General features: G+C 61.2%; 2 protein-coding genes across 4 annotated transcripts; both read right to left on the reverse strand.

Moving 5' to 3' along the window:
* On the reverse strand, positions 1–5,081 carry DGUOK (deoxyguanosine kinase). Of its 2 annotated transcripts, XM_027736673.2 has the most exons (7): positions 4,994–5,081; positions 4,051–4,163; positions 2,905–3,083; positions 2,283–2,430; positions 1,368–1,483; positions 1,168–1,267; positions 1–610 (listed from the first exon to the last, which is right to left on the reverse strand). In XM_027736673.2, exons 1-7 carry the CDS (start codon positions 5,079–5,081, stop codon positions 548–550), a joined length of 807 nt encoding a protein of 268 aa, XP_027592474.2. In that variant the 3' UTR covers positions 1–547. The 2 variants fall into 2 exon arrangements, with proteins under 2 accessions (XP_027592474.2, XP_039240551.1); XM_039384617.1 differs by lacking the exon at positions 4,994–5,081 and having other exon boundaries at positions 4,051–4,440.
* Positions 5,082–5,913: 832 nt separating this feature from the next.
* Positions 5,914–13,206, reverse strand: ACTG2 (actin gamma 2, smooth muscle). 2 transcript variants are annotated; one of them, XM_027736639.2, is made up of 9 exons: positions 10,090–13,206; positions 9,122–9,293; positions 8,902–9,030; positions 8,710–8,820; positions 8,037–8,121; positions 7,780–7,941; positions 7,495–7,686; positions 7,036–7,217; positions 5,914–6,174 (listed from the first exon to the last, which is right to left on the reverse strand). In XM_027736639.2, the coding sequence occupies exons 2-9, from the start codon at positions 9,245–9,247 to the stop codon at positions 6,031–6,033; spliced, it is 1,131 nt and encodes a 376-aa protein (XP_027592440.1). In that variant the 5' UTR covers positions 9,248–9,293; positions 10,090–13,206; the 3' UTR covers positions 5,914–6,030. The 2 variants fall into 2 exon arrangements, with proteins under 2 accessions (XP_027592440.1, XP_039240550.1); XM_039384616.1 differs by having other exon boundaries at positions 9,122–13,206.
* Between the last annotated feature and the right edge of the window lie 82 nt (positions 13,207–13,288).

Consider the following 13,288-nt stretch of genomic DNA (forward strand, 5'->3'; position numbering starts at 1 on the left):
TCAACATTGATTTGCTTTAATTTAAGGGAAAAAGAATACCTATAAAATAATTAAATACAGGGGTTGGGGAAACTTAAACATGAGCCATGATAATTTTCCATGGGAATTTAACCAGTGCATTAAATCCACCCTATGGAGCATCCCCAGCTGGGGATTCCAAAAGATGGGGAGGGGTCACGACCGTGACCAGATATGGGGGGAAACACGGGGTTATGGGGTCACAGCTGGTCCCCCAAGTACAGGGGCAAACATGGGATCACGGGTCTCACCTGTCCCCCCAAGTATGGGGGGAAACACAGGGCCACAGCTGGTCCCACAAGCACAGGGGGAGTGTGGGGAGTCCACCCTGACACCCCAAAACTCACCCCATGGCCGCGCCTCTGATTATCTGCCTTAAAAACCATCCCAGAGCGCCTCAAATCCACCCCTCACCCAGAAAAAATGGGCTGAGGGGGCGGTTGGGGACCAGGATTTGTCCCTTGTCCTTGGTGTTGGATCTCCAGGCGGGTGATGCCCTTTCCCGGCTCCGGAGGGTACCAGGTTGTGCTCAGAGAGCATCGGGATGTGACGGTGAGGGATCGGCTCCGAGGGATGTCACAAAGGCCTCCACCTGCAAGGAGAATCCAGCTGAGAGGGGGGCACTGGGATGGTGAAGGGATGGCACTGGGATGACACCATCATGGCACTGGGATAGCACCAGGATGGTGTAGGGATGGCACTGGGATAGCACCAGGATGGTGTAGGGATGGCACTGGGATGACAGCGGGATGGTGTAGGGATGGCACTGGGATGACAGTGGGATGGCACCAGGATGGCACCGGGATGGCACTGGGATGGCAATGGGATGGTGAAGGCATGGCACTGGGATGACACCGTCATGGCACTGGGATAGCACCAGGATGGTGTAGGGATGGCACTGGGATAGCACCAGGATGGTGTAGGGATGGCACTGGGATGGCACTGGGATGACAGCGGGATGGTGTAGGGATGGCACCATCACGGCACTGGGATGGCACCAGGAGGGCTGAGATTTCAACCAACTCGGACCCAGGAGGTGGGAACAATTTTTCCCCTGGAAATCAGAAGCAGAGGCTCTGGGGCCAGCACGGCTCCACCGGTGCCCTCAGCGCTCCGGGCACCGGGATGGCACCGGCTGTGCCGCCTCACCTGTGCCATGAGCACGCCCTGCACGGCCCTGTCGTGCTCGAAGTCCTGCTCCACGTCCAGCACCAGGACAGGCGCGCGCTGCACATCCCCAAAGTGGATCCTGGGGGCGGACAGGAGGGGTTAAACCCCCCAGATAACAACCCCCAAATCAGGGGGTCCCCCCAGAGCCTGCTGGATGACAGGGATGGATTGGGACTCACTCCGTGGTCTTGTCCACCAGCCAGTGCTCATGCTGGGCATGGAGCTGTTCCAGGTACCCCAGCTGGATCCCCCCCTCCTCGCTCCGCGCCCGCCGCCGCAGCCGCTCCAGGCACGTCTGTGCCCGCCCGGGAAACAGGGATGTTAACAGGATAGAGGGATGTTAACAGGGTAGAGGGAGAGAGGAGGTTAATGGGAGAGATGGGAGGTTAAGGGGATCCAGGAAAACAGAAGGTTAACGGGAGACATGGGAGGTTAACAGGAGAAAGAAGGGATGTGGGCATCAGGTAAAGCAGTACCATGGGAGCGACCCCTGAAGATGCTCAGCCCTCCCTCCCAAAATCCATTCTAGAACACCGACATTCCCATGGGAGGGAACCCAGAAAACGCTCAGCCCTCCCTCCCCAAAATCAGCTCTAGAAAACTCCACATTAAAACTCCCACTGACATTCCCATGGGAGGGATCCCAGAAGATGCTCAGCCCTCTCTCCCCAGAATCTGCCTAGAAAACTCCACAGTACAACTCTCACCAACATTCCCATGGGAGGGAGCCCTGAAGATGCTCAGCTCTCCCCAAAATCCATTCCAGAACACCAACATTCCCATGGGAGAAACCCCAGAAGATGCTGCAGCCCTCCCTCCCCAAAACCCACTCTAGAAAACTCCCCATTAAAACTCCCACTGACATTCCCACGGGAGGGACCCCAGAAGATGCTGCAGCACTCCCTCCCCAAAACCTGCTCCAGAATCCACAGCAAAACTCCCACCAACATTCCCATGGGAACAGCAGCAAGCCCTGCTCCTCCAGGGTGGTGATTTATGGCTAAACCCCAACATTTTGGGCAATTCCAGGTGCCTGCCGGGATATCCAGGCGGATCCAAATGCCTCCCACATCCCTGTTCCCAAGGACGCCCACCTGTGGGGTTGCCCTCAGGTACAGGAAGCCATGGAGGGTGGCACGGGGGCCCAGGTGCTGCAGCAGGAAGCCGTGCCAGTCCTGGTAAATGGCCCATTCCAGAGGATTCAGGTGCCCAACCTCAAAGAGGTTCTTGGCAAAGATGTACCTGGAAGGGACGGGGAGAGGGGACCGTTGGCAGCAAGATCTCCGAGTCATCTCCACGCCCAGGGGGCTTCACAGATATTCTTCCACCTTTTATCCACCAATCAGGAATTGCAGGTGGTTAAATTAGGGCGAAAATCCCTAATTTGGGACTGGACTGTGCAGTGTCCAGCACAGTTCAGCCCCACCGAGCTCAGCACCACCCACAGGGCTTCACGCTGCCACCAAACGCAGGTGAGGGTGGGGTAGATGAGACATCAGACACAGATGAGGATGGAACCCCCCAAAAATTATCCAGAGGATACAGAACCCCCAAATTGTCCAAGAATCACATTCCTGTAGTTAAGCATCGCTCCAGGTGTCAACTGGGATGGCGGCTCTGCCCACCTGGGGGTCCCAGGCTCCCAACCAAACTGCTGTGGATGCTCCATATCCCATTTAATCCCTTCATCCCTCCTCCCTCCCATTTTTTGGGTACCTGTCGCTGTACACGGAGCGCTCAAAGACCCTCACGGGGTGGGGGGTCCCGGGGGGCTCCTCCTGCAGCTCCAGCATCGCCTTCAGCCGGCTCATGCAGGAGAAGGTCTGGAAGGTGTAGGACCACCGGGCCGGCTCCTGGTACATCATCTGGAGGAGGTTGGTGGAGCCCGTGGATTCCTACAGAGGGAGAGCTGCGAGATGAGGGCTGGGGGCCCCAGTGGCTCTGCTCCCCCTGCCAAGGGGTGGGGGTGGCTCCGGACCCCCCGGGCTGTGCTGGGGCAGGGGGGCCAGGGGACAGCACCCACTGACCCGGCCTGTGATGAGAACAGTGATGGAGTCACCTTCAGTACCTCTCTGTGCCACCTCCAGTTCCCTCTCCAAATTAAGTTTGCATTGAGCAGGAAGGGAAGGAAAACTTGGAGAGGTCAGCACGTCTCCTTTGAGCTCCCCCCTAAAAGCATCCCAGCACATGGTAAAGATTTAGCAATGTACCACCAGGGACAAAGCTGGGCTAGCAACTAGAGCAGGGATCAGCAATCTTCCCAGGGCTTTCCAAACTGCTCTGTTTTTCAACCAGAGCAGAGGTGACACCTGCTAATGAGCAGGATCTTGCCTTGGCTCTGGCTTCAGGCAGAACTGCCCAGGAACTGAGGGTCCCTGTGGAAATGTCCTCCTGGACTTGCTACAAGACACTCAAACACATCCACACCAACATGTCTCTGCTCTGGGGACGAGAGCTGGAGGCAGAGAATCAGCACCACGGGAGGCCAGGCTCATCCCACCTCCCAAATCCCCCCGGGGAGGGTGGAGAGCCAGGGGCACCCACAGTGTCGGGCTGGGATTTGGACTCACAACTCCTGGCCTGGCTCAGGCTGAGGATTTAGGGAATTGAGGGGCTTTGGGACACCAAAAGCCCAAAAATGGGGGCAGAGAGAGAGAAAACCACAGGGAGAGGCATCTCCAAACACGGAATTCCAGGGATCCCAGGGAGCTGAGGCCGGGAGGAGGCGATGCACTGACCCAGGGCCTTTCCAGCAGTGCCAAATTCCCACCCCAGCTCCGGGGTGTCCCCACGGCAGAGCTCCCACACCCACCTCCCCAGGGTGCCAGGATGGAGCCGGGATGGAGCTGGAGCTGCTGTTACCTGGGCAGTGCCCCCGGCCGGCACCTTCCGCCACTGTGCCACGGGCTCTGTCACCAGGTGCCATCGCGGGAAGGTGGCTCCGAGCAGCTTCAGGAAGGTCGATTTCCCCACGGCTGTGGGAGGGGGGAGGAGAGCAGGGTGAGCCTGGGTGTCCATCCCTTCCTGGCTCCTGGGATGTGGGGTGAGTTTGGGTGTTCCTTCGTCCCAGCTCCCAGTAACGCAGGGTGAGCCTGGGTGTTCCCCCATCCTGGCTCCTGGGAATGTGGGGTGAGCTTGGATGTCCCCTGTGCTGGCTCACGGTGACACAGGTTGAGCCTGGCTGTCCCCCATCTCAGCTCCTGGGAATGTGGGGTGAGCCTGGGTGTCCCACACACAAGGTCCTGGTAACACAGGGTGAGCCTGGGTGTCCCCCACACCAGCTCCTGGGAAAAAATGGGATGAGGCCGGGGGTGCCCCTGCTCTGACTCCCAGGACCGTGGGATGAGCTTGGTGTTCCCCCCACCAAATACCAGGGCCATGGGATGAGCCGGGGTGTCCCCTGTCCCAGATCCCAGTAACACGGGGTGAGCTTGGATGTCCCCCCATCCCGGCTCCGAGTAGCGTGGGGTGAGCCTGGGTGTCCCCCTGCTCGGACTCCCAGGAACGCGGGATGAGCCCGAACGCTGCCCCATCCCGGCTCCCGGGAACGCAGGGTGAGCCTGGGCGACCCCCCGCTCCACATCCCAGAGCCACGGGGTGAGCCCGGGGGTCCTCTGTCCCGACTCCCAGCAAACACAGGGGTAGCCCGGGGGCTCCCACCCCGTCTCCCCGCAACGCGCGGTTTGACCCCCCCCCCAGCAATAACAATTAATTAACTGCAGCCATTAACGGGCACCCCGGGACGCTCCGGGCTGTGCCCCCCCCGCTCCTCCATCACCCCCCAAATCCTCCTGTCCCCCCGTACCGATGTTCCCCTCCAGGGCCAGGCGCAGGGCGGCCCCGCACCGCCCCATTCCCGCTTCCGCCTTTCCCGCGTCACATGCTAATGACATGCTAATGAGCGGGGCGCGTGACGTCATCGCGCGGGAAGTGGGCGGGGGGGACGAAAGGCGGGAGAGGAAACGGGCGGGGAGGGGGAGGGAGGGGGGAAGGGAAGGGGGGAAGGAAACAGACACGGAAAGGGGGGGGGTGTAATTTATGTAAATGAGACTCCGCCCACCACATGAGCGGCCAATGAGGGAGAGGGTGGGGCACAAAAATGGGGGTGGGTGTAGCGCTGTGGGGTCGGGGGCACCAACATGGGGGCAAGGGCATCGTCAGGGTTTGGGGGCACCAACAAGGGCCCGAGGGTATTGACAGAGGGTTGGAGTCACCTCCGTGGGGTTAGGGACAGTTACGTGGGGCTGGGGTCACCAACACAGGGTTGGGGTCACCAAATGGGGGTTAAGGACATCAGCATGGGGCTGGGGTCATCAACATGGGGTTGGGGTCACCAACACGGGGTCAAGGGCGTCGAGACACTGGGTTGGGGTCACCAACAAGGGGCTGGAGTCACGTGCATGGGGTCAAGGGCATCAACAGGGGTTTGGGGTCACCAACAAGGGGTCGAGGTCACCTACGTGGGGTCAAGGGCCTCAACATGGTGTTGGAGGCATCAGTACAAGGCTGGGGACACCCAATGTAACACTGGGGGCACCAACACGGGGTCGAGGGCACTGACACAGGGTTGGGGGCATCAAGGCAGAGTCAAGGCCATCAGCATGACCTCATGGACACCACCATGAGGTTGGGGGTCCCCCAGCCCTCCTCCCCTTGTTACTCTCAGTTCCCCCCGATGCCCTTGTCACCCCCCACCCCCAAATCTCCCAGAGAAGGGGCAGACCCTGGAGAAAAGGCTTTTTAATGCGCAGTGGGGGGGAGGGAGGAGCAGCAGGGGCTGAGGAGGAGGAGTGGGGCTCCCCAGCCCAGGCCAGGGTGGCCACCACGGGGTGGAGAGGGGGCTTAGAAGCATTTTCGGTGGACGATGGAGGGTCCGGCCTCGTCGTACTCGGGTTTGCTGATCCACATCTGCTGGAAGGTGGAGAGGGACGCCAGGATGGAGCCGCCGATCCACACCGAGTACTTGCGCTCCGGGGGGGCGATGATCTGTGGGGACAGGAGACATCAGGGTGCACCCCTGGATCCAACCCCCCAAACCAGCACTGGGACAGGACTCATGGAGCCACTGAGGTTGGAAAAGACCTCTGAGATCATCGAGTCCAACCTGTGACCCAACCCCACCTTGTCCCCCCCACCATGGCACTGATGCCACATCCAGGCTCTGCTCAAACCCCTCCAGGGACGGGGACTCCCCCCCCTCCCTGGGCAGCCCATTCCAAGGGCTGATCCCTCTCTCTGGGAAGAACTTCTTCCCCAGGGCCAACCTAAACCTGCCCTGGGGCAGCTCCAGGCTGTGCCCTCTTGTCCCACTGCTGGTTCCTGGGAGCAGAGCCCGACCCCCCCGGCTCCCCCCTCCTGGCAGGGAGTTGCAGAGAGTGAGAAGGTCTCCCCTGAGCCTCCTCCTCTCCAGGCTGAGCCCCCCCAGCTCCCTCAGCCTCTCCTCACAGCACTTGTGCTCCACACCCTTCCCCAGCCTCGTTGCCCTTCTCTGGCCCTGCTCCAGCCCCTCCACATCCTTCCCAACCTGAGGGCCCAGAGCTGGGCACAGCACTCCAGGGGTGGCCTCCCCAGTGCCCAGGGCAGGGGCACAATCCCTGCCCTGCTCCTGCTGCCACACTATTCCTGAGCCAGGCCAGGCTCCATTGGCCTCTTGCCCCCCTGGGCCCCCCTGGCTCCTGTTCAGCTGCTGTCAGTCAGTCCCCCCAGGGCCCTTTCTGTCCCCCCACTCTGGCCCAGCCCGTGGGGCTGCCGGGGGTTGTTGTGGCCAAAGGGCAGGACCCGGCCCTTGGCCTTGGGGAACCTCAGCCCGTTGTGTTGGTGGCCACAATTTGCCCCCCCAGGACCTACTTTGATCTTCATGGTGCTGGGGGCCAGTGCCGTGATCTCCTTCTGCATGCGGTCGGCGATGCCGGGGTACATGGTGGTGCCGCCCGACAGCACGTTGTTGGCGTAGAGGTCCTTGCGGATGTCGATGTCACACTTCATGATGGAGTTGTAGGTGGTCTCGTGGATCCCGGCCGATTCCATGCCTGGGGGTGGGAGGGGGCTGTGTCAGCACCCTGACTCCCCCCCACGCCTGTCTCCTCCGGGCATCCCAAAAGAGCCATCCATGGGTTTGTCCCACCGTTTAGGGGAGCCCCAAAACGCCTCTACGGGGCACCCACAGGTGCTGTTTGGGGTTTATCCCACCATTTGGGGTGCAAAGCGCTTGGGAAAGCCCCAAAATGCCTCTGCAGGGCACCCAGAGTTGCTGTTTGGGCAGGTGGGGATCCAGAGTGACCACCAGGAATTGGGGGGTGGGCTCACCAATGAAAGAGGGCTGGAAGAGGGTCTCGGGGCAGCGGAAGCGCTCGTTGCCGATGGTGATGACCTGCCCGTCGGGGAGCTCGTAGCTCTTCTCCAGCGAGGAGGAGGAGGCGGCCGTGGCCATCTCGTTCTCGAAGTCCAGGGCCACGTAGCAGAGCTTCTCCTTGATGTCCCGCACGATTTCCCGCTCGGCTGCAGGAGGTGACGGCCAAGGGGCTCAACCCGGTGCCACCGCGGCACCGCAGGGTCCCTGTGACCCCATAACGCCCCTCCCTGACCCCATACCGGTGGTGACGAAGGAGTAGCCCCTCTCGGTGAGGATCTTCATGAGGTAGTCGGTGAGGTCCCGCCCGGCCAGGTCCAGGCGCATGATGGCGTGGGGCAGCGCGTAGCCCTCGTAGATGGGCACGTTGTGGGTGACGCCGTCCCCGGAGTCCAGGACGATGCCTGGGGAGGGAAGGGAGGTGAGGGAGGGGGCTCCAAGGTGGTTTGGTGCCTTCCCCATCACAGATGAACCCCAGGGAAACGCGTGTCTGACTCACCGGTCGTGCGGCCGGAGGCGTAGAGGGAGAGGACGGCCTGGATGGCGACGTACATGGCGGGGACATTGAAGGTTTCAAACATGATCTGGGAGGGAGAGAGAGAGGGTTGGGGGGAGCACGGGGGTCCCACCCTGACCCACAGGGGCTGTGCCTTCCCGGGGTCAGGGCACTGCACGGAAAAACACAGAGATGGTTGGATGGCACGGACGTGTGGGGCAGTGCAAGGCATGGAAAAACACAGGGATTGTTGCGTTGCATGGAAAAACAGGTGGATGGTTGGGTTGCATGGACATGGGGGTCAGTGCATTGAACACAACAAGTGGATCATGGAAAATGCGTGGAAAACATGTGAGTGGGTGTGTGGTGTGGGAAAACGTGGGTCAACACATCCCATGGAAATGTGAGTCACTGCATTAGAGTCATGTGGGGCTGTGCATGGCATGGACAACACGTGGGGCAGCGCCTTGCGTGGCAAATCCCACAGGGCCACGCTCTGGAGAGACCCCTGGGGCTACATAAGCAAGTGAACTTCCCACCAGGATCTCTGCCCTTATCCCACACCCAACTGCCCCCACCGCCTGCTCCTCCACCCCACCCAACCCCCAGACCCCCCAGACCTTCCTGCGGATTCCGAGGGTCCATCCCCACCCCCGGGGGACCCTCAGCACCTCACCTGCGTCATCTTCTCCCGGTTGGCCTTGGGGTTGAGGGGGGCCTCGGTGAGCAGGGTCGGGTGCTCCTCGGGGGCCACGCGCAGCTCGTTGTAGAAGGAATGGTGCCAGATCTACGGCAGGCAAAGGACAATTGGGGCCTCACCCAAGCTGGGGCTGGCGCCCTCTCCCCATCCCAGGGCCGGGGGTCTCACCTTCTCCATGTCATCCCAGTTGGTGATGATGCCGTGCTCAATGGGGTACTTGAGCGTGAGGATGCCCCTCTTGCTCTGCGCCTCGTCGCCCACGTAACTGTCCTTCTGCCCCATGCCCACCATGACACCCTAACGCCAGCAGGAGAGACGAGGCCTCGTTACCCTCATTGCAGGGCTTGGAGCAGGGTGGGGGCTGCCCCTCACCCCCCTGGGTACCCACCTGGTGCCGGGGCCGCCCCACGATGGAGGGGAAGACGGCGCGCGGGGCGTCGTCGCCGGCGAAGCCGGCCTTGCAGAGGCCGGAGCCATTGTCACAGACCAGGGCAGTGGTTTCCTCCTCGCACATGGTGGGGCTGGGAGTGGTTGGTGCTCGGGGGGACCTGGGGGAAAAGCTGGGGCCGGGGGGAAATGGCGTTAAGGGTGAACGGGGGAGGGGGCTGTCCCGCGGCACTGCATACAGCTTTGGGTTTGGAAGGGTTGGAGTCCTTGGGAATGGGCAGTCTCACAAAGTCCTCTGTGGGCTGTGCCGAGGGCTGGCCACCCAGTCTGACCCCAGTGTGGGGATGCTGGGAGTGGGGTGATGCTCATTCCCCATGTGCTGCTCCACGCTGGTGCTGCTCCTCCATCCTTCTCCAGCTGGTGCCCAAAATCGGTGCCAAAGCCCCCCCGGGGAGCTCCAGTGTTGCCAAGCCTAGCTGGTGCCCCCCAAAAGCGGGCAGAGGGGTGTCAGCTGATGCCCCCTCATCCGGTTCTGTCTCAGCAGCCTCCTGCTGCATCTGCTCCCAATAATGGGAAAAACCCCAGCCCTTCCTGGGGGCTCCCCCCCCTACACTGGGGGATGTGCCCCCAAATCCAGAGGGAAGCAGCAAAAACCTTGCAGGAGCCCAGAAAGCAAAAAATCCCAAATCCCAGGGATTTCTGGAAGAGCACAACCTGCCTTGGGCCTCAGCCCAGAAAGCAAAAAATCCCAAATCCCAGGGATTTCTGGAAGAGCACAACCCGCCTTGGCTGCAGCCCAGCTCTTGTCACCTCTGGGAAGCCCCCGGGGTTGGCACCCCCTCTGTGCCATGCAGACTGAGCTGGGGCCGCCCCATGAAGGCTGGGGCACCCCAAACCCCCCCCGGGGTGTTATTCCTTCCCCTCTCCTCCCAGGAGCTGGGAAGCAGGGCAGGGCAGGGCAGTACTCACCGCAGAGGCGAGAGCTCCTTTCCTCTGGGACCGAGCCCCGCTGTGCCGTGGGTATAAATACCAGCGAGCCCGAGGAACCTCAGAGGCGGATCCTCTCTAAACAAAGACCCTAAATAGGCTCAGTGATGGTGTGTTGGCCATATGGCCATATAAGGTGTTTTATTTCATTAAATTGACCTCGGGCTGGTGGTAGGACCCAGCAGTTTAATTATTGTAGGAAAAATGTATGTGGGGATGCTTTGGGAGGCAACGGCCCAGTTGGGAGTCTGTTCCTTTTATGCTCCGCTCCGATAAACAAGTGAGACACAAGTCCTTATAAGTGACAGGCTCGGAAAAGGGAGGTGGAAGTAACTCCAGTTCCTGGGGAGAACATGGAGAAACCCCACCCGGGGGGAGGTGGGTGTGGGGGCTCCACCGTGGGGACACCCCGGAGCTGGGGTGGGAATTTGGCACTGCTGGAAAGGCCCTGGGTCAGTGCATCGCCTCCTCCCAGCCTCAGCTCCCCGGGATCTCTGGAATTCTGCGCTTTGGAGATGCCTCTCCTTGTGGTTTTCTCTCTCTCCACCCCCATTTTTGGGCTTTTGGTGTCCCAAAGCCCCTCAATTCCCTAAATCCTCAGCCTGAGCCAGGCCAGGAGTTGTGAGTCCGAATCCCAGCCCCACACTGTGGGTGCCCCCGGGAGGATCTGGGAGGTGGGATGAGCCTGGAGCTCCACGGGGCTCTGTGGGTGTTGGCCCCTGGCCCCCCTGCCTGGACACAGCCCGGGGGGGCCGCAGCCACCCCCAGCCCTTGGCAGTGGGAGTGGAACCGCCAGGCCCGTGGCCCTGGCAGAGGCCAACCAGCAGCTCCCAAACTCCTGCTGCCTTTTTAAGGGCAACGGGCCCACACTGGGAGCTCTCTGGAACATCCAGGGGAGGCAGGAGAGGTGCCCAGGAACCACCACCCAGAGCTCGGGGAGCTCGGGGGGCACAAGGGGAAACTGAGGCCGGGGGGCCCGGGATGCTCCCTGTGCTCAGGGACATCCCAGCACTGGAGCAGGGGAAGGAGCTGCAGGTCCCACCACCACCAAGGGATCCAAAGGTCCTGTCCCCCATGGTCCTGCAGGGAGAGGACTCTGGGCTGTCACCCTGTGGGGCAGGGCAGGGACACAACGTTCCTCCAGCTTGTTCATAACTTTAACATCCCGTAGGGATGGTTCTGTCTTGGAAGGAGGGAGCAGAATCTGGGCTGTCACCCCATGGACACGGTGTCCCCCCAGCACTCCAGACTGTTCACACCTCCAGTGTCCCCCAGGGATGGCTCTGTTCTGGGGGGAAGGAGCAGAATCTGGGCTGTCACTCCATGGAACACGGTGTCCCCCCAGCACTCCAGACCCTTTACACCTCTAACATTGCCCAGGGATGGCTCTGTCCTGGAAGGAGGGAGCAGACTCAGGGCTGTCACTCCATGGGACACAGTGTCTCCCCACCACTCCCAGCCTGTTCACACCTCCAATGTCCCCCAGGGATGGCTCTGTCCTGGTTATTCCCTTTCCCTGGGGAATCTCAGGCTGGATTTGTCCCCTGGCCATGTACTTGGTGTCCCCCCCAAACCCTCTGCCCCGGGGTCCTTCTGCTGCCTCACATCCCACCCCGGATCCCTTGGGACCCTGCCAGACATGAGGTCACCGAGGAGAAAGGCTGTTAAAAAAAAAACCCCAAACCACCTTACAAAAAATTAACCCCAAACCCAGCAGTGGGGGTGGGAAAAGGGGTTGGATGGAGGCAGAGGCTGGAGAGAACCAACACGGAGAGGGTACGGCTGTGCCAGGGGCCGGTGGCAGGACCCCATCGCATTCCAAGGCGGGGGGACAAACCCAAAACCTCAGAGACACCCCTGGATCCCGGGCTGGCACAAGCGCGGAGCATCAACCCCTGGCCCCGCTCGGCAGCTCCGAGTCCCATCGCTCCTCCACCGCGGGATTTGTGGGCACACGCGGGTCGGCCCCAGGCCGCCCATCCCTGCGGGATCCCCCATCCCTGCGGGATCCCCCATCCCTGCGGGATCCCCCATCCCTGCGGGATCCCCCATCCCTGCGGGATCCCCCATCCCTGCGGCCCGGCCCGGCGGCAGCGCAGCCCCGAGCGGAGCCCACGCGCAGCCTAAAAAGGCAACGTTGGCCCCCGCAGCCAATGGAGCCCCGGCGGGCCGGGATGCTCTCAGGAACGCCAGGCATCCCGCGGCACGGACGCGGGACGAGCAGGGGGCAAGCCCGGCTTTACCGCTGGATTTCAAAACTCCCGGCGCTCGGTCCGGCCCCCGGCACCTCCCTCAAGGGAACGGTCATGCCTGGAACCTCCCGGGATGCTGCCGGGGATGGGCAAACCGGGGAAAAGAGGCATGATCAGAGGGATCTGGGTCTGTTCCCATCCTGAAGCGGAGATAAACATCACTCCCTGCTGCAGGAACACCCCGGACACTCAATCCACTAAACCCTTCCTACAAAGCGTTTGGGGTCAACTCTTCCCAAATCCAACCCCATCATGGGTGATTTTAAGGTGGAACAGTCACATCTGGCACAGCTGGAGAGCCAGGGTGGGTTGGTGGGACCAGGTTATCGACATCCATCCCGATAAACAAACGGATGGCTCAGGGACTCCAAGTGAAAAAACGCAGCCAGGAGCTCAGGGAGCAGGGCTGGGAGTGAGGTGGGAGCTGAGCCCTGACTGAGGAACTGGGCCCTTCCTGCTCTGAGGAATGTGGAATATTCCCTGTGAAGGTTTATCTGTCACTGGGATGACACAAAAGTGCTGAAGGGCCACCAGTTCCACTCTCTGGCGGGTGCTCAAGGCAGCTCAGACCTGAGACCTGGTGGGATGTGGAGTTGGGATAAATTCCTTGGGATATTCCCCACCAAACTGAAGGAATTGCTGCTTGGAAAGATGGGATTTCCCACCTCATGTCCCTGCAATGTTCTGGGGGAGCTGCTCCGTGCTGTGGGATGAACAATCCCACACCGAACTGCAACCCCCTCCCGAGCATGGTTCAAATTAATTAGGTCTGAAAACAAGTTCCCACAGATGTCCTGAAGGCCCCCCGCTCCCCTCCCCCTCCCTGTTCCCAAAACTGGCTTTGGAAAAGCTGGGAGCAGCCCTTTGTCATGCAGGAGCTGCTGCAAACACACCCCAACCCCCAAACAAATGGATTCCCCCCCCGCCAG

This window comes from Pipra filicauda, unplaced genomic scaffold (genome assembly GCF_003945595.2).
Source record: "Pipra filicauda isolate LSUMZ 115617 unplaced genomic scaffold, ASM394559v2 scaffold364_size791107_pilon, whole genome shotgun sequence".
NCBI lineage: Eukaryota > Metazoa > Chordata > Aves > Passeriformes > Pipridae > Pipra > Pipra filicauda.